At 44.7% G+C, this 25,680-nt stretch overlaps 1 protein-coding gene across 9 annotated transcripts in view; it reads right to left on the bottom strand.

The window, feature by feature from the left end:
* The window catches only part of SERGEF (secretion regulating guanine nucleotide exchange factor), a 216,905-nt gene that overhangs the window by 183,641 nt on the left and 7,584 nt on the right, over positions 1–25,680 (bottom strand). For 5 of the 9 annotated variants that reach the window (XR_014138650.1, XM_081798489.1, XM_081798490.1 and 2 more), the window contains exons 4-8: positions 25,246–25,340; positions 21,358–21,418; positions 16,773–16,886; positions 13,899–13,961; positions 9,843–10,001 (exon numbers count right to left, since the gene is read on the bottom strand). Coding sequence is in view for 8 of the 9 variants with exons in the window: in XM_081798489.1 (XP_081654615.1) it covers positions 9,843–10,001; positions 13,899–13,961; positions 16,773–16,886; positions 21,358–21,418; positions 25,246–25,340 (492 nt within the window). In the remaining variant the exon portion in view is untranslated. Of the gene's footprint in view, positions 1–9,842; positions 10,002–13,898; positions 13,962–16,772; positions 16,887–21,357; positions 21,419–22,001; positions 22,189–25,245; positions 25,341–25,680 lie in introns of all 9 variants that reach the window. The other 4 variants (XM_081798495.1, XM_081798496.1, XM_081798492.1 and 1 more) reach the window with 1 other exon arrangement.

Here is a 25,680-nt window from a genome sequence, read left to right as displayed (position 1 = left end):
AAGAGGGCCTGGATGACCTCTAGGGGTCCTTCCAGCTCTGACCTCGCTAATTCTGACTCTGGATGCTGGCCCTATTCATCCCACCCCAAGGCTACCTGCTTGCCCACTGCTGCCATCTGGTGGCCCTCTGGGTCCAGCCGCACTTGGCTTTGGCCAGGTCCCCCAGCAAGCCCTGTACTCGAAGGATCCAGCTTCAAAGCATGAATCTTGCTTCTGCTTCAGCTGGACACACACCACACTTCCATGGACCACAGATCAATGGGTATTCATTGCCAAACATAAAACCCAAAAATAACACAAACTCATCTCTCCAGCAGAAACAACACGACTGCAGCTGAGAGACTGACCTCCCTGCCCAAGGAGAGGAAGGAACTGCCCAAGGTCACACAGCTGCCTGGCTCCCAGACTAGCCCACAGTTCCACTTTACCACAGTGCTTAGGGCTGGTGGGCACCCTGCAAACCAAAAATAACGTCAGCCCAGGACCAAGGAAACAAAGCCTTTCGAAGGTGGGAAACAAAGTGTCAGGATTCCTTGCAAACTTCAAGAAAGGGTAAGACAGGACATGGGAACATGTGAGCACTGCTTGAAGAAATGCACTGGAAATAACAAACTGGAGGTGCCCGGGGTATCTGCTAACCTTGGAGGGCATCAGCCACGGGGACACCTGCTAGGCCTTCCAAAAGCCAGCCTCCAAGTCAGCACCCAGCGCAGATCCCAGGCTGGGCACACCACCAGAGGACGTGGAAGACACGCTGGGGTAGGACCATGTGTCTGCATGTGCTTCTTCCACCAGACACGAGCTCCTCGGGGTAGAGTTAAGTCTTTTCTTCTCTATCTTCAGGCCTCTCAGCACCTGGCCCGAGCAGCTCCGTAAAGATGCATCCAGGCAGATCTCTCAGATTCCTGCACAATCGTGGGAACTGTCCATGTTTTGTGGACTCAACTGGCCACACTCTTGGCTCTTGACTGCAGCCTTCTCCTAAACCCTCTAGTGCAGACCCTAAGAAAATATACTGTGTGGCTTTAAATAGATCACTTGCCTTTTCTGGCCTCTATTATCTCACATCTGCAGCATAATGGGAGTTCTACTAGATAATCCTCAAAGTCCTTTTAATTCTAAAATTCTAGAATTTGAAACCCAATCAGAGCAAATCAAAGCTATTCTTCACCTGCAGAGCAGATATGGACAGTGGGAAAGGGGAAGCAATGGAACAAGGCTTCCCTCTAGTGGTGTAATGCTGTCACTACACCCTCTCAGCTCTAAGCCCTATCAACAAACTCCATTCGATCCCACCCTGAACTCTGAACAGGAACAGTCGGCTTGCACCCACTGCAGAGGAGCAGGAAAGAAAGCAAGGACACCAGGAACCAACGAGGCCCTGAGCCAGTGCCACAACAGTGGAGAAATTCCATCTTTAGGAGCAAGTAGATCTTGGAGCTCAAAGAACCTCTTGTGACCTCCAACTCCCATCTTCCGATGAGGAAACCAAGGCTCAGGGATGTTCAGAAGGGACTTGTCTGAGGTCACAAAGCTGACTCATGACTAAGCCAAAAATAGATCTCCGCGTTCCTGCCTCCTTCTACAGTCTCTTGCCTCTCTTCCATGAGACCTCCCAAGTGAAGCCCGTGGAAGCAACGTGCAAGGACACATACCCCGGAAGGGGAGGTGAAGGGGCTAGTTCGCTGCACAGAGGGGCAAGAAATTTTATTCATTAACCTTAACATTTATGGGGGATATAATCAGACTACAAATTACTCAGCATAAAAATATAATAGAAAATAAAAGCCTCACATAATTCCACCAATCAGAGATAAAATTCTGGTACATTTCCTTCTGGTCTTTCCTAGTCAAGTATCCTTTTAAAAGAAAAGTTGGAAGTTACAGTGTAGTACTTTATTATAACCCACTCTTTTCACTTACCATATCATGAGCATATTCCTGTCATTAAATATCCTTCTAAAACAGCCTATTTAACAACTATATATTCTAACATATGGTTGTATCATAATTTATTTTAATAAAAACCCCTACAACCCCTCTTGTATCCACGCATTTGTTGTCTTTATAAATTAGGCTGCGATGAATGGCATTATACTTAATCTTCTAATACTTCTGTAATTATTTCCTTAGGCCAGTTTTATTTTAATATAGGATAGAATTTCAGAGCTGGAACGGTCCCTAGAGATCACTATGTCCACCCCTCCTATTGCCCAGGGGGGTAAGAAAGGGACCAGGGAATTTTGTGTCTTGCCAGAGGACAAAAAGAAAACAACAGAACCAAGTCCCAAACTCTCCACCCATTAAAATGTGACCTTCCCGGGACGCCTGGGTGGCTCAGTCAGTTAAGCGTCTGCCTTTGGCTCAGGTCAAGATCCCAGGGTCCTGGGATTGAGTCCAGAGTCGGGCTCCTTGCTCAGCAGGAAGCCTGCTTTTCCCTCTGTCTGCCGCTCCCCCTGCTTATCCTCGTACTCTCTCTCTGACAATATTAAAAAAAACTTTAAAAAATAAATAAAATGTGACCTTCCCAAAGGATTTCACACCCTTCCCTGACCACGCTCACCCACATGTACCTATCATTCCCCTGAAACCCTAGAGCCTTCAGTGTCTGGGCCAGTCTTCTGACTCTTTGCCACGGTTCTTTTTTACTCTTCTACTAAATATTTCACTTGTTCATCCAAGTGATTCTGGATTTTATATTCCCCTGTATTCTGTAGCACAGTGCTATAAACATATAGGTAAGCATTCCACAAATACCTGCTGAAGGATCAAGGATAACTAAGAATTTCCTTCCTCACTGCTTGGAAGAATCAGTGGCAGAAATTGGAGAAAGATGTTCCTCTAAAGAGCAAAAGAAGTTCAGTTAATGAGCTAGAGCATTCTGAGATACATACTTGGAATTAGTGTAGCAGGCTTGGGGACAAAAGACCAGGTTCAAGTTTTAGTTCTGCCAGTATGGTAAACCAGGGTGATGCAGCTAACCAATTAGGGACTTGCCTGTGACACAAGGATAACACCCATCTTACCAGCTTCTCATGAGGAAACGGATACGAAAGCACTTTGTAGCGATCAAAGTGGTCCGGAAGAGCTATGATTGCTAGTGTATTATCACAAACAGAATCCTGGAATGAATCCTGTAATGGCATCCTGACCCTTACTCCTGGGCACCATCTCCTACTTTCTATTGCACACACAAATCCATTAAGGAAATCTATGGCCACACACTTGAGGTAAGAATCAGTGTTTTTTTGAAGCAGAACTTCATGTACAGAAGAAACTACTCTTCCTGGCTCGGGTCCCTGGGTTGGATTAGTGAAGTCCAACACATCTCCTCATCATCTCTGGAGAGGATGAGACAAGGTGGAGAGAGCGCTGCACGGAGAGCCTGGAGACCTGAGTTGCTCTACCTCCTCCACTCACGCCCCGTCAATCCTCAGTTTCCCCAGCTCTAAACTGATGGAGTCAGGCCCGATGAGCTCGACGTTCTCATCCATTCCTGACATTCTAAGGATTCTCGGACAAAAACGAATGACTTTAATAATAAGCAAATTAGTCATTTCACAATAGTCCTTTGGGCTCGCTTTGACTTTCAACCATTGGGTTTTCAGAGTTCTAAAGCACAAACATCATGAATTCCAAAGCATCTGCTTTAAATAGAGCCCATGAGGTCAGAATCTCCCTGAGCTCAGTTGAGGCTTCACGATATTTGGTCCCAAAGAAGATGGAGTAATATACACTGTCACCCTACTCTAAAAAGGATCTTGGCCCCAAAACAGCATTAGAGATATTTATAAATTCAAAAAAAATAGTGTGAATCAATGGCTGGGCTTGGATTTCACTAATGCTTTGACATCAAATACAGTAAAATATCTCTTGGTCGGTGACACGTGAAGCAAGAAAGGAGCGTGGCTAAGAGTTGGTCCCTTCCACATGTGTCCTGCAATTCCCCACTTTATTTTTTTTTTTTAAGATTTTAACACAAGCAGGGGGAGTGGGCGAGGAAGGAGCAGGCTTCCCGCTGAGCAGGGAGCCCGATGCGGGGCTCAATCCCAGGACTCTGGGATCATGACCCAAGCCGAAGGCAGCCGCTTAACTGACTGAGCCACCCAGGCACCCCTGTAATTCCCCACTTTAAAGAAACAAAAGAATAAAACATATCTCAACTATAAAAGGATATAACCAAGAACCAAGAGGACTATGATAGGAGGGGAAAATTTTACTGGAAAGTAGAACTGGACTTCCAGCTTAAATGCTGCCAAAAATCACACTCTCTCCTCTTTCAGTTTTCTCATCTGCAAGGTGAAGAAGTGCCTTCTTCCATCTCTGATTCTCTACAACTTCCAAGTCTCTGGGACCGTCTTAGATGACACCGAAGAAAGTGAAGAATGTCAAGAACTCTGTATTTGGGCTCCCTTTCTCAGTCCACAGCCATTGTGAGACCACAAGACTACTTTGGGATACCGTGTGGCTCAAGGAAAGCTTCCGGCATGCCAAAAGCAACCGGATTCTAGACACTGACCAACCCCATACTAAGGTCGGGATCTTGTGTAAATCATTCCCCTTGAGATGCTAACAAATCACCAGCTACCAGCACTTAGCATTTGTAAGCATCGATCTTTCTGCACTCGCCAGGAGAGTTCTGAATCAACCTGTTACCTGTCCAGAGACATCCAAATCAGCCCCCTGGAGACTTCTGCTGGAAGAAGATATTGGGCATGTGACCTCCAGAGAGCTCCAGAGTTTCCAAGAGCAGAGGACACTAATGTGTACTGAACCGAAACATGAGCCCAGTCCTCATGGATGCTGGAAGCTTTAAGACATCATCTCATTTAATCCTCAAACAAGATCAGCAAAATTTCCCCCATTTTCCTAATGATAAAATAAGCTCATTTATTCATTTGTTCAACATATATTGAGCACCAACCTCATATGTGCCAAGTACTTTGCCAAGCACCGGGGATATAATGCTGAATGAAAGCAATGTAGCTCCTGCCCTTATAAGGCTCCCTGTCTAGTGGGAGGAGGAGCTAGTCAAAGAATCCACAAAAAAGAGCACAAAGGAGAAGTTGTAGTGCTAGGAGACGGATAAAAGGGAAAAGTGACTAGTCAGGGACGTCAAGGGAAGGCCTCCCTGGGGAGGCAATGACTAAGCTGAGGTCTGGGGGAAAAAAAAAAAAAAAAAAAAGGATGTAACTAAGTCAAAATGAAGAAGGAGCGCAGGGATAAGTGTGCCAAATCGAGGGAACATGAGGTGCAAAGGCAGTGGGAAATCCATGACGCAGAGTGGAGATCGGCTGGACAGGCAAGAGCCGGCACATATGAAACGGGGCTGGCACGTACGAAACGGGGCTGGCACGGCAGGCAGAGGCAGACCACATGGGGTCTCGTGGGACCACGAAAGAGTACGTTTTCATCATAAGAACATTGGGAAGCCACTGGACTGTGACATGATGGGTTTATAAAGACCTTCCAAGTGAGGTATGGAGAACAGATGGAGGGGGGCAGGAAGTGAGGAAGACGAGGAGGTCTGGAAGACCCAAGTCACCCAGGAGTCCCGCGAAGTTCCTGAGAACAATGATCACGGACATTAAGCAGCTTGGGAAAGGTTTCTAGAATGCAGCTCCTCCAGCCTGAGACACCGGTACCCTTGCCAACTTTCCCAGATCCACTGCAGGATCCAGGGAAGAGGTTTCAGGGGCCTGATCCACAGTGGTGGCAACAAGGGTGGAGAGAGCCCGGGCTGCCCACAGCCACACAATCAGGATGCCAACAGAGCTGAGACGCAGAAACCTAGGCCTGTCTGACTTCAAAGCCCCCGCTGCTCTTTACCTTGCTATTTATTCATTCATTCAACAATTTCGTTACTAACCCTCTACTACGTGCCAGGCCTGTGCCAGGTGCTGGGGACAGAGCCACAAGCAAACAGACACGCTCTCACAGGGCTGACAGTCTAGGCATTAAACGAGAACACACACAGATGTATACAGTTACAAACTGGGATGTGTACTGCGAAGGAATAATAGTGTGATCAGAGATCTTCACAGGAAAACTATCTATAAGGCCACAAAGATCTTCCTAACTGTTGATGAAAAGAAAAAAGCCACTTGCCAGCCTACGTGTAAGTGAAAGACTTTAGGAAACTTTCCCTCTCAGAGCTGGACACTGAGCATCTATGGCCGGCTCATAAGCCCTCAGGGAGAAAGCTGGTATGTCTCAAGTCCTGCACAGACCCTGTCGACATACAAGTTTCTAAAAGTCTCGCTCACTCCTTAATACACTCACATATCTCAATCACAGGCACCCCTCACTTAGATGTGGACAGCATTTTACAGTTAGTTGGGATCTTTCACACAGATCCACTCATTTGACCCTCACGGCAGCCCTATGTAGAATGCAAGCAGGTTATGACATCCTACTTGGGAGAGGAGCAAGTTGAGGCCTAGACAGGTAAAGTGACTTGACCAAGGCTGCCATTGACCTAGGAAGGCACCCAGATCTGCCGCCCAGATTTCACTAGAAGCATCTCGGGCCAGGAAATCAGGACTCTGGGATGAGATGGCTGCAGGTCACTGAGCCTGGATAAAGTCACCCAGGAGTCCCGCGAAGTTCCTGAGAACAATGATCAGGGACATTAAGCAGCTTGGGAAAGGTTTCTAGAATGCAGCTCCTCCAGCCTGAGACACAGGTATCCTTGCCAACTTTCCCAGATTAGAACAGGTTCTCTTGGACTCTTTCCAAGTGCCTCTGACTAACAGAGAAAAGTATTTTTCCATCGCAAACACTGCAGGCAGGCACCCGACTCCTGAAGTGGGAGGGCAGAGACCGCATCCCAGATGCCCATACAGACTAGCTGTAAAGTTATCCTGACACTGTGTTAACTGCCCTAGCTAAGCACCTACCACTGGGGATGCAGGGCAGTCTCGGGCGTCACGTCTCAGTGTTGGCAAGACTCCCATTTGGGACTAGGTATTTCTTTGTTGTGGAGGACTCTCCTGTGCATTGCAGGAGGTTCAGCAGCATCCCTGGCCTCTACCAACTAGATGTCAGTAGCGCCCCCAAGCTGTGACAACCAAATATGTCTCCAGACACTGCAAACAATCCCTGGGGCACAAAATGGCCTGGGGTTGAGAAGCACTGGTCGAAGGACTGTGCAGAATGGGGGAAAGCAGAGTCCACTCCTCTTTCTCTTCTCCTAACCCACCCCCTCCCATCCCATCTAACTGGACAGATAGATGGCCAGTGTGCAGAAATCCTTCTTTTAATCAATATCACACAACGAATGCCTTCCAGAATGAGCCTGAGAGCAGGCTGCTGGTGTGGCCTGCAGGTAAGTCCCAGGAGCAATTCACCACTGGCGCTTGTAAAAACAACCAGAGCCAAATAACTCCTTGTTCCACTAATGAGCTGCCTCTGACCCTGTGAGCAAATCTTGTTCCCATTAATATGAGCAGCTGAGTCTGACTGAACTGGAAGCCCTGGGTGTTTCTCCCCTGTGACGCTGGGCCAGGGCAAGAGCTTCTCCGGCTGCTAGAAGGCGCACCAAATCGGTGAGTCAAAGAGCAGGAGACTCCCATTTACCCAAATTCGGTACAAGAGCCAGGACCCTCAGACACCCCAGCTTACAACCGTTCTGGACTGAGGAGAAAGGGGAAAGTGACAGAGTACATAAACAAGAGATCTGAATTAACAAATTAAACAGCTGAAGCATTACCGAAAAGCTTACTGTGAAGTGGGGATGGTGACGGGAAGCCGAGCTCTAGAGCAGCTGAGGTGACTCAGACAGGGTCAGGGCGGTGGGTTCCAACCCCCGACCCCGAGGGTGGAAATCGGTGTCGGTTACAAGGCTACACGGCGAGCACCAGAGAAGCAGCGTCTTCGCGTCTGTCGTTCATCAGCCACCTAACTAGTGAGAGGGTTTGTGACACACTCAACCAAACTCACTGCCATTCGGTGGTGAGTGTATTTGACCGCATGGTAGTTCTGTGAAGACTGACTAACCATGAAACACCCATCTGTTAATACCCAGTTACTCACACTCCTGCTCCTTTCTATGCCCCTTCTGCATGCTGAACATAGCTGTCGCTGCATGTCTCCGACAGCAATGTACCGAAACTGGATAACAGGTCGGTCTCCCCCGGTGGCCAGCGGGCTCCCTGAGGGCAGGGTTTATATCTATACAAGGTGTGATACATAAATAGATCCCCACCATTTGTATGATGGATGGACGGACAGACATATGGATGGATGGTAAAGTCTTCCATGTCTATATTCATACACTCAGGCCTGTCTACACGTTCTGGGGAGGGCATAGCCCAGGTCTTTTCTCCAACGCTCACCAGATTGCTCAATAGGTTCCCGATAAACAATAACTGATTTGGTTGGACTCGTGAATACAAAGAGACAAACTGAAGCCTTCTGTTCATGAACCAGTGAGACCAAGGAAAGAGGTCAGAAATCCTCGCTGTCTACCTTGACTCATGTATTTGAAGATATTTACTCTCTTTTAACTAGAATGTAAAGATACAGAAGTGAACAAGACTAACATGGTGCTATCCCTCACAGAGCTCACTGTCCAGGTAAAAGGCAAATATTAACAATTGTACAAATGCACAATTACTGTGCTTAGTGAGTCTCCTTAAGAAGAGTTTCTGTAGCTAGTCCCAATCTTCTAGCAGTCTGAACCTCTCTGAGGAAAGTCATGATTTTCCCCTTTAGAGAATCCTCTGAAGTGGTCAATATGGAAAGTTTATTTTACACCTTTGTTATACAGGCCTCTGTTCCAAAATAGTCATAAAATTTTTTAAAAGACCAATGAAAAGCCTCATAGATATGAAGACTCACAAGTGTATGTCTGTGTGTTCCAATGTGTAGTAGGTGGGACTTGCCAGGGATAACTGAAGCGGACCTGAAAACCTACAAAAAACAGAAGCCACTGAAGTAACTAACAGTCACTAGGTAGGTATTTGGGAGTCTGGAGATCTGTGTGCAGCTAACAAGCAGGTCAAGGGCAGGCAAGGAGACTCCTGAGAACCCCTGAAGTTCAGGAGGCTCTGACATGATCATAGATCTTAAGAATTACAAATGGCCTGTCTGGGAAACTCTACGTAAGTCAGCAGAAACTCTAGGAAGGCAGGGAAGAAGAGCGGCCATAAAAAAAACAAGCCCAGAGAACAAAATCAGCAATATGAAGACCACAAAAGGAGATGTGCCCTAAGGGAAAGATAAGAAATAAATACAGACTCAAGAAAAGATAAAGATGCCAAAAGCTGGATGGCATGGCACCATAAGGTAACATCTGAGAGGATATATGGGATGTCTGAATCAATGTATGTGGTTTGTTAGGGTTAATGGAAATGTAAATCAAAATATCATTCCAGCCATGATTCAAAGTAATGCTCCTGCCTCGATCTTGAAATATTAATCTTTAAGTTTCGGAAGCTTTTAATTTAGACTCAGGCGAAAATGCAAGTAGAGTCATCTCTTTAGCTAGGACAAGGCAAAGACTCCCCAACAACCTGGACAAACTTCTGGGTGATGCTTGCTACAATGGGTTCCTTCTCAAAACCTCACGGATTCATAGGGCCAGAAAGAGTCCATCTAACCTAGCCTTGCCTCTTTGGGTGTAAACCTTTGATCCAGAGAGGAAATGCTCCATATCTGGCTGACTGCAGAACTCGATCCCAGATCCTCCCTGTCCCAATCCATAGAGCTTTTCATAGTAAAAACCCACTTACTTAGTCCTGAGCATTCACAGCTGTTTAGACAGCTGTCCTCCCATCCCTACCCTCACCCCCCGACCCCCACTGTTCTTACCAACCACAATTTCTCTGCTGCTCTCTCACCTATCTGAGCAACCAGGTGTGTCCACCCACTCCAGACAGAAGTGACCTTTTCATTCTGAAAACAATGTGCTTCTATTTTCTGGGGCATAGGAAGAAAAGCAGCCAAGGAAGCCAGTAGTCCATGCTTGTTGCTTCCCCAAACATACAGCTCTCCTGCATCTTAAACAAACAGAAGAGGAACAAAAGAGGTGAAGGAACATTAGTTCAAAATGATGGGAAATAACACAAATCTGAAAAAAAAAGTGGTTAAGAGAAGTTGTATGATTCTTATGCTATGACGCTGAGTAGAGCAAAGCAGGATACAAAATTCATGCCTAGCATATTAACATATAAGTTTGTTTTTAATTCTATAAACAGGAAACAAGGCCAAATGTTCTTAGTTTGCCAAGGAATAAGAACGTGTAAGTTTATTTTTTCAATTCATTCAACAAATATTTATTGAACATCTACCACAAGAAAAACATGTTTCTCCATTTTCTCCATTTTTTAAAAAACATGCTTGCATTGCCTTTGGTTAGGAAAAATATGCATTAACTCTTTAAAGTAACAGGTTAAAAGATATATTATTTAAGCGTAAACTTTTCAGACCCAAGATTATCTTACAACATGTCCTGTCCAGCAGAAAACAGAATGCTGCTACCTCCCATACACACAGCACTATAGTTCATTTGAACTTCGTGGTAGTCCCAAGGTATGAGCAGGAACGCCACTGACTGACACTGTGAATTAACAGAAAGAAAGCAAATTCACAGTCAAGTGACTCTGGCTTCTATTCCTGGACCTGCTAACCAGCTACTGACCTTGGACAAATCACTTCCTAAGCCTTAGTTTCACCAGCTGAAAATCGGAGGGCAGGGCGGATGGCCTCGAAGGGCAGACCATGTAACTGATGACATGGGCCACAAGAGAGACTGGTGGGCCACAGCGGCAAGCCACAGGGCACATGCTTTTCTAAAAGGCATTCAAGTTCAAAAGCATTTTTAACTGGAAGCCAGACCAAATGGAGCCATGAGCTACACAGTTTGGCCCGTGAACCTACAGTTTGTGACTCCCTGACTGATCTCTAAGAGCTTTTCCAACCAACCCTGACATCCCACATTTCTACACTGTACCATACAGCACACAGCACACACACATGGCCCCGAACGCCTGAAATGTGGCCAGTCCAAACTGAGATATGTTGTCAAACAAAAAAAGCACAACAGATTGCAAAGACATAGCACAAAAAAACCCAAAAACAACATAGTTTCTTAATAATCTTCATACTGATTACTGGTTGAAATAATATTGTGGGTATATCAGGTTAAATAAAATATATTATTAAAATTAATTTACCTGCTTTTTACTTTTTGAAATGTGGCTCACATATTTCTATTAGACAGCATTCTTCTAGAAGCTAAATTAATCAAGGCTTGGAGATGTTAAATGACTCTCAAGATCACATGGCTAACAGAAAGCCAAGTCCTCTGCTTCCAACTGCGTTTTGTGACCTCCCAGAAAAGTTTTCCAGCATTGCTTGCCATAGGGAAGTCTGGTATAAAGCCAAACAGTATCATTAAAGGACATCAGACCAAGATTCAGGGTTCCAGTCCGTGCTACTCCATCGCCCTCTCACACCGGCGTATCACTTCACATTCCAGGTCTGTTTCATCAGGTCGAAGATGGGGGAGCGTAAGTCAGGGGAGCCATTCCGTCACTCAGTTGACCTTGTAGCACTGACATCCTGCGGTTCGACGATGTGAATTTGGGGTACTTCATGCCCTGAGAGAGGGCAACCTCCATGGACTTCGCCAGAGTGTACAAAGTAGGAAGATCTCTTACGAGAGGGCAGAGAAGCCCCTCAGGAAAGTCTCAACCCATTTAATGGACCGGTTGGCTACCGAGCTGCTACTGACGGTGAGCCCGGGTCTGTAATAAGCCTCCATTTATCTTAGAGAGTCTAGGCCAGCTTTTTGCAAAGACAAACTGTCTTCCACATGCGGATCATTACACTGTTGCATCAGCAGGCAAAATTACATTCTGCTGCAATGCCAACTAGTTATATAACCTACCACAACTCCAGAGAGAAGGTCTAAAGAGCAATGAACAAAATCCAACATGTAACAGCTTGAACTAGACCAAGAAGGAGGGAGATTAATCTCGACAATTTTTAAGTCACTTTCAAAATATCAAAAACCAATTTCCTTTGTGAATATACTTTAAAAATCACTAAATTACACACTTTAAAGGGGTGAATTTTATATATGAGTTATATCTCAATAAAACAAAACACAACATCTGTGTTTTAAAAACACCATAAAAGGGGCGCTTGGGTGGCTCAGTCGGTTAAGCGGCTGCCTTCGGCTCAGGTCATGATCCCAGAGTCCTGGGATCAAGCCCTGCATCGGGCCCCTTGCTCAGCAAGAAGCCTGCTTCTCCCTCCCCCACTTTCCCTGCTTGTGTTCCTGCTCTCACTATCTCTCTCTCTGTCAAATAAATAAATAAAATCTTTAAAAATAAATAAATAAATAAATACACCATAAAAGTGTTCCACATATGAAATAATAAATAACTTCACTAATTGTAAGATTTTTGAAGAAATTGTTAGCAAGCAATTAGAGAATCTAAGTTTACATAATGCTGGCCATTTCAAATTGATTAGGCTAGAGTAGAAACGTCTCTTACGATACTTCTATTCTCAGAAAAGAATGCCTTCCTCAACCCTCACTGACTGTGGGGGCACGAACTAGTCACTTCTCACCCTGGGGCCTCCAGCCCTTCCTCTACAAAAGGAGAGATAGGGCCAAATGCCCAGGGGCCTCCCTTACACTTGGCATTCACTTCAACTCAACCCTTTTAACATATATGTAAGTCGACCTAATATGAGACATAGGCTAAAAGTAGGTATCTCTTTTGTTAGTTGGTTATTTGAATTTGTTAAATAACAAATTATCCGTAGTTTAGAATTTGTAATGTATTTAAACTCTCACATTGTGGCTTTTGTATTCTGGAAACAGTAGCAACTTCTTGGTTGGACTGCATTACACATTTGATGTTGAAGAATGCATGTCACCATTAATTACCCATACTGTGTAGACCTATGTACACATACACCTTAATTTCCACATAAAACACCAAAAACACTATGTATGAAAGTCATTCCCCTTTGCTCAAAAAAGGTCCTGCCTTCAGCTCCAGTCTTACCAAAATAAATCTCTCAGAGCTCTTGTCTCAGTCTACTGGTAGGGATCAGGGCAGTCTTGGCTTTGAAAGAGAACCTTTCGAAGAGATAACCTTCACTTCCAAGAAGATGCTGCTTTGTCATTGGAAAGTAGTACTGTGTTGGTGCGGTATGTCCAATGGATGGAAGGATGCATAACTGAAAAGAGAGATATAGTGTGAGAGAGAAAAACAGATTAGACAGAGAGATGGAGGGATCAAAGAGATGAAATAGACTGCAGAAATGCATAAAAATACAAAATAGATTAGAGAAATATGTGCATGACTCCATTTAGAAAGATATACAGACACAGAGATTAGATAGGAATATACACAGAAGAAAGGTAAATAAAAATGGAGATAAATAGAAACATAAAGAGTCGATGAAAACAGACAGAGCAGAGAGGTAGATAAATGCCCTGGAAGACAGAGGTGGATAGAACAGGTGAGTCGGAGAGCAAGCAGCTAGAGGGAAGAGACAGCTGTATTAGACCCCAGATGGATCCGGTGGGTCAGGTACCAATGTGCTACACAAACTAACTGCTGGCTCTGGAATTTTGCAATCAGAACTACCCTGAGGGACCTTCTTGTCCCTACTGTACAGCTGAGAGGAGAGGAAGTGAGCCTGTGTTTCCTTCATGCGGACGCCTTACATGTATTGTCATCTTTACTTCTCAAAACTACCCACAGAGTACGCAATAGAGAAGGCAATGGTCTCGGAAGGTAAAGTGACTTCCTAAGATCAGACCAGGGGTGGCGGCAGAATTCTGACTCCAAGTCTCCGCTCTTCCCTCTGTGTCCCAAAAGAAACGTGCAGAACTCCAAATGGCGCGTTAGACTCGGAGAGCTGGTCCTTACCTGTCAATGAAGCTGAGTGATCTGAGCCAGCAAGAACATAGGTTGCTTTAGAATTCTCCAGGCCTACAAAAAAAAAAAAAAAAAAAATCTTTTGAAAGCACATTTATAACAGAACAAATTGGGCAGAGAAGGGGCTCAGGTAGCACCACCGGGGCCCGAAAGAAACCTGCAGCCAAAACAGGCAGGTCTGAGTCGGTGGCGCTGGCCAGAAAGATGGATGATGTGGTGGGGACACTGTTTATATACCAAGGCATTGAACAAATAAGTAAATATACTGAAGATAAAGGAGCCCGATTTCTCACTAGCGGAGTGGAGAGGAAAGGTAGAAGGCTAGAATCGACCATGTGATAGTGGATTGTAATTGGAGAAATCACCGTAAACTCATGGTTTCGAGTAGAGACAGACAAACAGACACGGGTGTACATATGTGGAAATATGTGTGTGCACACAGCTCTCTCATAGCTCTGTCCACGCGTGGGCCTAGAAGCGACAACATCTCACACATTCAGCTGCCGTCTCATAGTGTGCAGGCAAACTCAGGACTCCAAAGAACATACAGGCAGAATTAAGAATTGTTGTGAACCGGCCTTCCATCTCCAAATCTAGCACTTTTCCTCCCTAATTACACTGCCTTCACTGACAGGTTATAATCTCAACTGACTCTGCTAGAAACTGTGGTCACTGGGTCTAGCATGCAGAGAAGGCAGTCTTATTCTGTAACTCTTTTCTGACACTTCTGTTTATTAACTAGTGTTAATAAAATGCCCCTCACACCTTTGAGGATCCTGCGAAATGAGAAAAGGACAAAGCAGATGTTTCCAGCACATTCACCAGAGAGGAAGCATGGGGCCTCGCAGCAAGGCAAGGAGGGGACGTCCAGGGTTGCAGCTGCAGAACCAATGGCAAGGAGGTAACGAAGGGGAAACAAAAAGGGAACGACTTTGAGGGCAGGAAGCTCACGATCTATTCTAATGTCCTATCAGAAAACTCCACCAATCAACTCAAAATCTAAGCTGTGCCCCAAACAGAACCCGAACAGGTCATTTAAATCAAATCAAAGCATATCTGATTTCTTCCAATTACAGGTCCTGTGCTGAAACAGAAAGTAGACACAGTTTCTGCCCTTAAGAAGCTCAATCTTTGGCATGTAGGAAAACATGAACAATTCATAATAATGCAGTACATTGTGCTGTCCACACACATGGAGAAAATGCAATGGAGTCCGAATAGGGAAGACTCTTCACTGAGAAAGCTGTATCTGAGCTAAGCCTTGAAAAATTATCAGGATAAAATAAGAATTACCAGAAGGAACAGGAAGGAAGACATTTCAGGCAGGGGTAACAGCATGCCTATAGACACAGAGGAATAAGAAAGCAGGAAATGCCCAGGGAGCAGTGAATACCTAGATGAGGCAGGAAAAAAATGTTTGGGAAGTATGAGTTTATTTTATGAATATGTTCAAGGTCATGTGCAGTGGACTGCCTGTCCAGCATCCAATGCCCCCTCTCCTTCTCCAAGAGTCCTCTCCCCAACTCTACCCCTGGCTTCATGGTGACCACCCTTGCCCCCAACTGAATGGGAGCGCCTCCAGGACTTAGGAAAATCAGAACAACCCCAACACCTTGTGCATCACTGTACCCCACTGTGGCTTTCCCTTCCCTTCTTTCCCCACTTCCTATCCCACCCACAAAAATTCCTCCTTTGTTCTCACCTAGAGGAGAGCAGAGGTTTCCTATGTGGGTTTTTCCTACAGCCAACCCTTGGAGACTGGGGCATACAGCAAGAGAGCAAGAGAAGAAGAAAGGAAAAAGAGGAGATGCAGACATGGTGCTCTATGGTGCTAGACAGAGAGAGAGAGAGAGAGACAAGGGGGCCCACAGTGAGAGTGTAGAGCAGAGGGAGAGGTGGGCAGAGAGAGGAGCTGAAAGAGACTGAGCCCCAGAGTGAAAAGCAGAAGAGAAAGCCCTACAGGCTAAATGACCAACAAAGACAGACCAGACCCATGGGCAGAATGGTCACTACCCACTCCCCATGTGCCCATGTAAAGAGACTTCCCTACAGAGATAAACCATAAGAGACTCTTAATCTCAGGAAACAAACTGAGGGTTGCTGGAGTGGAGGAGGGTGGGAGGGATGGGGTGGCTGGGTGATGGACACTGGGGAGGGTATGTGCTATGGTGAGCGCTGTGAATTGGGTAAGACTGATGAATCACAGACCTGTACCCCTGAAACAAATAATACACTATATGTTAATAAAAATAAATAAAATAAAATAAAATACAGAGTCAAAAAAAAAGAGAGAGAGAGAGACTTCCCTACAGAACACTCTTGGCCCCTCACTCAGTCCTGCTCTGCTTTTGGGAGAAGGAACTGGGCTCGCAAGCACAGTCCTTCCAGGTTCTCCCTTTAGGATGTGCCTGCCTGCAGAGAGCCTGCCTCCCCGTGTGCTCCAGCCGTGCGGTGAGCTTAGCAGGCCTGATGCTACGCAGCTGCAACAGTGCCTAGTGAGTAAATCCAATGGGGACTCAGAATCTCGAGGCTCACTGTTGCTACACATTATTTTCAAACACCTAAGTCACGTCTCCCAGCCTAACTTTTAACAGCTCCAGAGCTACCATTCTGATCTCCACTTATCTGACTTGCATCTATCTCTCAACGGGCTCCCCCTCTGGCAGTGAGGAGGGGTACTTTTACTGGGCCCACAAAAATTCTAACAAGACTAACACACCTAACCAACACAGAGAATGAAGACAGAGGAACTAAGAAAATAGTCAAGCAGTGTAAAGAGTAAACTCCATTCACCCATTTTCTGCATGCCTGTGTTACTATTTCTTGACAAAGAATAAATATAGGACTCAGAAATACGGGCCTTACCTGTCACTCTGCTTGGTTCCTTTGCTGTCAAAAACGGTGGGAGAGTCTGCCCGGGGCACAACCGCCGTCCAGATGATGCCAAACCAGTCCCCCACTGGAACACGATGCCACTTGCTTCCCAATGGAGAAGAAGAAAATGAGAAAATGTTTTACGGGATTAAGACGAGATTGCTCCTGGAGCCCCATGCTACGGGAGTTTCTCAATGCATTCTCAGTTAACACGCTTGCTATGGAGAAGCTCAGTGCTTCCAGGGACCCTATGACTTGGTTACCACCAAGCCAATCACAAGTCCAATCTTCAGGGCAATTTAAGACCATCAAAGAAAATTCCCACATACTAAAACTCCTTCCAAAAAGTTCCAGGACACTCTTCCAGAGTCAAAGCACTGAAACGACACCTTGTTCATGACTAACCTGGAAGGACAACTCAAACTCCTGACCCGGCAGGAAAGAACATGGAAGATTATCAAGTCCATTCCTCACATTTAGTAGACGAGCAAACTAAGGGCTTGAAGAGACGGTGTGATGTGCCCAAGGTCATACAGGGAGCTAGGAGCCGAGAAAATACTAGGACTCAACTCTCGTAACGCCTAATGCAGTGTCTTTTCTACTATACCAAAGTAAATGCAGTGATTCCTAATTACCAAATAAATACATATTTATGACTGCAAGACAGCTTAATAGCCACTCCTTCAGGGGAATGGCCTTTTACTTCCCTATCCACTGAATCTAGTTCATGTGCCCATGTTCTGAACCTCATGTAAGTGCACAGGTAACATTTCATATATTTAATCTACAGTCACTCCTCCGGAAGCATCCTGTAACCCACGTTCCTTTAGGCTGTAAACAGACCAGCCCACTTTGTGAAACAGAAGTGATGACGACTGGCAAAACACAGTGCTGAAATAAAACAAAACTTACCATCTCTTCCACAAATAAATTGCAAGGGGGAGAAAGAGGGAGGAAAAATAATTTATAGATTAAAAGAATCTTGTGATATCGATAAGGGATTAATATTCAAAATATATAGAGAACTCCTAAAACTCAACAACTCAAAAAAAACCTGATTCAAAAATGAGCAAAGGACTTGAAGAGACATTTCTCTAAAGAAAACATACAGATGATCAAAAGGCACATGTGAAAGAGGCTCAATATCACTATTAAAGAATGCAAAACAGAACCACAATGAGATACTACTTCATACTCATTAGGATGGCTACTATTAAAAAAAAAACAACAGAAAATAACAAATGTTGGCAAGGATGCGGAGTTCTCTGGAACCCTTGTGCACTACTGGGAGAAATGTAAATGGTACGGCCCTTGGGGAAAACAGCATGGCAGTCCCTCAAAAAATTAAAACAGAATTACTATATGATCCAGCAGTTCTACTTCTGGGTATACATCCTACAAAACTGAAAGCAGGACCTGGAAGTGATAGTTGTACACCCATGCTCATGGCAGCCTTATTCACAATAGCTGACACATGGCGGCAACCCAAGTGTCTATCAACAGGTGAACGGATAAGCAAAATGTGGTCTATCCACACAATGGAACAGTCAGCCTTAAAAAGGGAGAAAATTCTGACACACGCTACAACATGGATAGACCTTGAGGACACTATGCTAAGTAAAATAAGCCACAAAAGGACAAACACTGTACAATTCCACTCATAGGAGGTACCTGTGTGAGTGGTCGAAATCACAGAGTCAGAAAGAAGAATGGTAGTCGCCAGGGGCTGGCAGGGAGGGGAAGTTATTGTTTGTGGTTCCACAAGATGAAAAGAGTTCTGGAGATGGATGGTGGTAATGATTGTACAATAACGTGAATGTACTGTACACATAAAAATGGGATGGTAAATTCTGTCACGCGCATTTTATCACAAATAAAAAATTACAAGGAATAAATATTTTTAAAAGGAGAGACAGGACATTCATATCCACCACTTGCAGCCTAGACATCATTGGGATCCTGAGTCAAACAAACTGTTAAAAAAATATTTTTGAGACAGTCAAGAAAATTTAAACACTGACTGGATACTTGATCAAATTGCAGATTTACTGTTAGTTTTTTGTAGGTATGATGATGGTATTTTGGTAATGGTTTCAGAAAGAGTCCTTATCTTTTAGACATGCCTGCAGAAATATTTACAGATTAAATGAGAGAGGAGGACTTACAATTAAGTCCATCAAACGCAACTGAGGGTTGCTGGAGTGGAGGGGAGTGGGAGGCATGGGGTGGCTGGGTGATGGACATTGGGGAGGGTATGTGCTCTGGTGAGCGCTGTGAACTGTGTAAGACTGATGAATCACAGATCTGTAGCCCTGAAATAAATAATACATTATATGTTAAAAAAAAAAAAAAAGAAGAAGATAGTAGGAAGGGAAAAATGAAGGAGGGGAAATTGGAGGGGGAGACAAACCATGAAAGACTATGGACTCAGAAACAGAGGGTTCTAGAGGGGAGGGGGATGGGGGGATGGGTTAGCCCGGTGATGGGTATCAAAGAGGGCATGTATTTCATGGAGCACTGGGTGTTATACGCAAACAATGAATCATGGAACACTACATCAAAAACTAATGATGTAATGTATGGTGATTAACAACATAATAAAAATTTTTTTAAAAAGTCCATCAAACACATAATGGAAACTGCTGCTTTGTAACTGGACAGAAATGTACACGTAAGACTAGCAATTACAGAAGTTGGTAGGAAAGGGGGAATTAAACCAATAATAAGCAATTCTCCAGTCCTAATTTCTAAAAGGAGAAGCAGCTTATAAAAATGTAATCACTAGCATACAACTCAGCAATCACACTCCTGGGCATTTATCCCAGAGAAATGAAAATTTATGTCTGCATAAAAACTTGTCCACAAATGTTTATAGCTTTATTCTTAATAGCCAAAACCTGGAAACAACCAGATGTCCCTCAGTGGGCGACTGGTTAAACAAACTGCATTGTTGTGGGCTGAACTGTGCCCCACAAAATTCGTATGTTGAGGCCCTAAACTCAGGTGTGACTGTATTTGGAGAGAGGCCTGTAAGGAGCTAATAAAGGTTAAATGGGTCATAAGAGTGAGGCCTTCACCTGACAGAACTGGTGTCCTTATAAAAAGAAGAAGAGATACCAGATGCCTCCCTCTCTCCATGAGTGCACAGAGCAAAGGCCCTATAAGGACACAGCAAGAAGGCAGCCATCACAAGTCAGGAAGAGAGGCCTCACCAGAGAGCAACCCTCCTGGCATCTTGATCTGGGACTTCTAGCCTCTGTAACTGAGAAAACTGTTTAAGCCACCCAGTCTGTGATATTTCGTTATGGCAGCCTGAGATGACTAATTCAGTGGTATATCTATACCAGGGACTACTACTACTCAGCAATAAAAAGGAAAAAATTATTGATACACACACCTTGGATGACTCTCCAGGGAATCCTGCTGAGCAAAAACAGTCAACCCCAAAAGGCTATATACTGTATGATACCATTATATAACATCCTTGAAATGACATTACTGTTGGGGAACAGAAGAGTGGCTGCCAGGAGCTAAGAACGGGTGGGGGCAGGTAGGAAGTGAATGTATAAAAGGTACATACAAGGGTGTATTAAAAGTGAGTGCTAGGAAAAGGCCACAGGCGGGATGGTTATGGTGATGGAGCTGTTCGTATCCTGACCGTATCAAGACCGGCTGGGCTGCTGAGCTACAGTTTCACAAAATGTCACCGTTGGGAGAAACTGGGAAGAGAGTGCATGAGATCTATTTTATTTCTTGCAACTGCATGTGAATCTGCAATTATCTCAAAACTTGTTTCCTACATGCGCAACATTAAGCCCCAGGCGACCATCAGTACCGAGCTGCACCAGACCCTTCCTCGCCCCCTCCGGCCTCCCCGGGCCACAACTGGACTCATCAACGCTTGAGCCTGAGCTGCCAAAGCCAGTTAGGTCTGCCCTTCACCTCGCGAGAGTGGGAGCAGAAAAATGACCCAGGGGGAGGAGAAAGGCTCACCGCTCTTCTGCAGGCCATCACCTCTCTCCGCCTGCCACCGTCACCCTCACGCACACTGTCAGCCTGAGGTCCACCACCACTCTCTCATGGTACGGGAGACAAGCTCATTGGAAGCTTTGACATTAATAAACGTTAAAACCCACTAGGAAAGCAGTGTAGTTCACAGTAAAGAATGCGGGCCTTGGAAAGGAGGTCATTCCAGACTCTGTTCCCAGCTCTACCTTTGACCACCTTATCCCCTAAATATCCCCTGCAAACTTAGACAAGCACTCGAGTCTCTGCATCTCAGTTTCTTCACATGTAACTCGCATCACAGGCAAGGTTGTGAGGATTAAATAAGGTATGGATTAAATCAAGAGAATCTAGCACCATGCCTAGAACATAATAAGGAGCTAGAAAACTTCATTTCCTTCCTCCCCACCTGCTAAAGGTTTCCCACACGACTTTGGCCTTATGTCTCCTCCTTCTAATCAGAAATGCAGCACAGCAGGACACTTTGAATTACTCCTTCGAGTTTATCTCCTCTAAAGCTCTGCTTCTCTTTATTATGAGCCTATTTTGAAAATAAAAGCAAGATGATCACCTGTAGCAGCTAAAGCATGCCTCAGTCCAGCAGCAATGCAAACGACCTTCTCTCTCAGGAGCTGTGGAAAGAAAGAAAAGGACTGAGATCTTAGAATCACCCATCTGCAAGATGTTACATACTTTATGCCCTGATACAATGCAGTATGGCCCTCATTACATGTCGGACTGCTTTAGAGTCCCCAACCTCCAACATTTCCATCCCTAAATACCTCTATATGCATCCTGAAAAAGAAAAAAAAATCTTTTATAAATAAATGTATCACAATGCGTTTCAGGGCTGCAAGGGACCTTCAAGGTCATCCAGTCCAGGGGTTGGCAAATGTCTTCTATAAAGACCAGAGAGTAACTATTTTAGACTCTGCAGGCCACATGGTTTGTGTCATAGTCTCTGCTCTGCCATCGTAACATAAAAGCAGCCCCAGGCAATACATGAATGAATGGGCATGGCTGTGTTCCAGCAACACTTCATTTACCCAGGGTTCTAGCTGGATGGCCTCTGATCTAGTCCAAGCCCCATCCAATGCCAGAACCCCTCCACAACACCCCAGGAAATCATCACCCCACCCCTCCCAAGCAGCTGCTTCCAGTGACGTGGGCTCACTATCCCCAGGTGCCTACTCCGTGTTTCCACCTTCCGTTCACCTCCTTAGCTGCCTCTAGCCTCTCACAATGCTTTCCAAATATGTGAAGACAGTTGTCGTGTGTCCTCTCTGAGATGTCTTGTGGTGGCTTTAAAACCAAGTCCTCAAATTCTTTGAAACCCATCCCTTGAAGTTGTGGAGCCTAATTCCCCTCTGGCTGAATGTGCGCTGGACTTGGTGACTTGTTTCTAGTGACCAGGAAAAAAAAGTGATGAGCAGCCTAGAGACAAGGTGATAAAAGGCACTGAGGCTTCCTGCTTGGCCTCACTCTCGAATCTCTCTTGGGGGAAGCCAGATGCCATGCCTGCACAATCCCACAGAAAGGCCCATGGGGCAAGGAACTGAAGCCAACTGCCAGGTGAGAGAGCATGGCAGCGGGTCTGCCAGCCCAGCCCAGAGCCGTCAGCAGACGGCCTGCAGCCCTAGCTAACATCTTGACCGTAACCTCATGAGACCAGCTAAGTTGTTCCCAGATCCCTGACCCTCAGACACTGAGATGGTAAATGCTTGTTGTTTAAAGTTGCTAAATTTTTTTTTTTTTGGGGGGGGGCAGAGAGAGAGAGAGCATGCGCTCTTCACTCCACCCTCCACACTACCCCTTCTGGCCCCCCCCAACACATTGTTCTGACCACTGGCCATATACTACCTCCCTGATGGTCCCCTCCCCATGGGCACTTCTACCACTTCCTTATATTCCAATCATACTAAACTGCTTGCAGTATCTCAAACCCTGATATTTTATGCTTCTACACCTTTGCTTATAGTTCCTTCTGTGTGGAACGCTCTTCTTTTATAGCTACTCTGTGCATCTTATCTCAAGCCACGTAAACTTCTACTCAACTTTCAAGACTCAGCATAAGCCTGCTCTCACTCCACCTCCCTCTCCCTAGAAGGAGTTAAGTATCCCCTCCTTTGAGTCTATACCTGCAGCCACCATAGTTTTAACATGGTAATGCATTTAGATGCTCTAGATCTAACATGTACCACTAAACTCTAAGACCCTCAAATGCTCAGATTGGGTCGTACTCACCTTTGTCCCCATGGCCCCAAACACAGTGCCTATACACAACAGTTGCTATTAAAGAAATGAATTTCTTATATTTCACTTTGGCACATTCCTCCCGTTGTTCAAGAGGATGCAGCCTGACAAATGTTGTCACCTCCTGATTCTGTCATCCAACATATTTTAACCATTGTTCCCTTCTGTCTTCTTTAATCATGTGACCTAAGCTAAATTAATCAGAACTTATGTAGGTTCTTAAAAAGCCATCTATTTGTAATTGGCAACTGTAACACTTCCTACGATAGGGACCGTAGAGTCTAGATTTCTCTGCATACCATGTGCTACAGACTGAATGTTTGTTTTCCCCTGAAATTCATATATTGAAACCTATTACCCAATGTGACAGTATTTGGAAATACGGTCTTCTGGAGGTAATTAGGTCATGAGAATGGAGCCCTCATGAATGGGATTAATGCCCTTATAAAAGAGGCCCCAGAGAGCGCCTTTGTCCAGCAAAACGAGTGTCTATGAACAAGGAAGCCGGCTGGTCCTCACCAGACACCAATTCTGCCGATGCCCTGATCTTGGACTTTCCAGCCTCCAGAAATGTGAAAAATAAATGTTTGTTGTTGAAGCCACCCAGTATATAGAATTCTTGTGACAGCAGCCTGAACTCTAAAACACTGTGGAGATCATGACCTCAAATAATATCCCAAAGACCAGCAACTGTAATTCAGCAACATGACCAAGCTCTCTCCAATGAAAACAGATCTCCTACTCTGAGTCAGAGTTCAAGAAAATTAGCTAGATGTGAGCAGCTGAGGTGGTGAAACTCATTTTAGATCCCAGCATATTTCTTTTAAAATTCCATAGTCCCGGGGCACCTGGGTGGCTCAGTCAGTTGAGCAACTGACTCTTGGTTTCAGCTCAGGTCATGATCTCAGGGTCATGGGATCGAGTCCCATGCTGAGCACAGAGCCTGCTTCTCTCCCTCTCCCTGTTCCCCTCCCCCACCACACACACGCTCTCTGTCTCTGTGTGTGTGTGTCTCTCTCAAATAAATAAATCATTAAAAAAATAAAATAAAATTCCACAGTCCTATTGTGACCACTTACATACAAACTTCACAAAAATGTGTACATTGTAAGTATGATGCAGTGGCAAGAGCTCTGAACTAAGCCCAGGAGTCCTGTCTAGCACCCGGGCTGTCCAGGAAGAAGCCACTAGCTACATGCAGCTACCAAGCAACCAATATGTGACCAGACATAACTAGGCTAAACTGAGACACACTCCGAATACAAAATGTACACCAGAGCTCAACGTGTATGAAATAGAGAACATAAAGCATCTCATTAGGAAATGTTAACATTAGTGACACATAAAATGAAATAATACTAATTTGAATACAATGGGTTAATTTGAAAGTTACTAAAATTAATTTCACCTACACGCCACAATATGAGTGAAACTTAAAAACATCATGTGACATGAGAGAAGCCAGACACAAAAAGCCACATATTCTATGATTCCATTTATGTGAAATGCCCAGAATAGGCAGATCCACAGAGACAGATGAGTGGTGGCCAGGGGTTGGGGGAGAGCAGAAGGGGAAGTAATTGCCATCGGGTGCACAGTTTCTTTCCTGGTGATGAGAATGTTCTCAAATTAGATAATGCTGATGGCCGCACGTCTCTGTGATACACTAAAAACCACTGAATTATACATTTTTAAAGGGTAAATTCTATGGCATGTGAACTACATCTCAATAAACCTGTTATTTTAAAAATTAATTTCATATTTTTCTCTTTACTCTTAAATGATGCTACTAAAAATTCTAAATTATGTATGCGATTCACATCACATTTTTATGGGGCACTACCGGCCTACCATTTGCTGAGCTTAGTGTCTTTAGCTAAGTCCCTTCTATCTGGACCTGTTTCTAACCTAGTTCCCATTATTACTAATTTTAGAATTGTAAAATGTAATTAATGTCTTTGTGACATATATTACTTTCATTGTTTTATTTCACAAAAATTTATAACGTGTATGAGGACTAACAGGTTTTTCACTCACAACCTCCACCACCCACCCCCGATCTACTTTTTCCCGGGAGAACCTAGGTTTTCCAACTTAAATTCTGACTAGCCCCTGGGTTTTCAGGGACCCAGCCAGTCTCTGAGTCTGGGGCAGGGAAATGCTTTAATAGGACGTGGGTCAGCTACATATTGGGTGCTATCCTTACCTCAATGGCCTGGGGAACCACACATCTTCGAGGGCCATGAGGAACCCCCAGCTGGCCAAAGGAGTTGGATCCACATGACAGAACTTGACCACTTTCTGCAAAATTCAAATACTTAAATCATAATCTAAGAAGTAAGATATCTGTAACCAGTGGGTAAATGCTGAAGGATGGGAAGAGCAAAGGGAATGAGAGGAGGAAGTGGGGGCTGTGATTCAGCACATTCAAACCACAGTCCCTGCTTTTATTGTTCCTCTAGGAATAAAAACACAAGGCACTGGGCTAGGTTCACAGATTCTCCATCACACTACCTAATTAATGGCAGCTTATCTGTGTAGAACATTAGCCCGCTGCCTGGTGCTGGGATGGGAGGATACTTACTCCCCACTTTTCTCATTTCCATGCATCACAACTTTCATTATTTTAACACTCCAGGCC

The sequence above is a fragment of the Leptonychotes weddellii genome, chromosome 11 (assembly GCF_054177405.1).
Source record: "Leptonychotes weddellii isolate Sample4059 chromosome 11, ASM5417740v2, whole genome shotgun sequence".
Lineage (NCBI taxonomy): Eukaryota > Metazoa > Chordata > Mammalia > Carnivora > Phocidae > Leptonychotes > Leptonychotes weddellii.
This window is presented reverse-complemented; position numbering and strand designations above follow the sequence as displayed.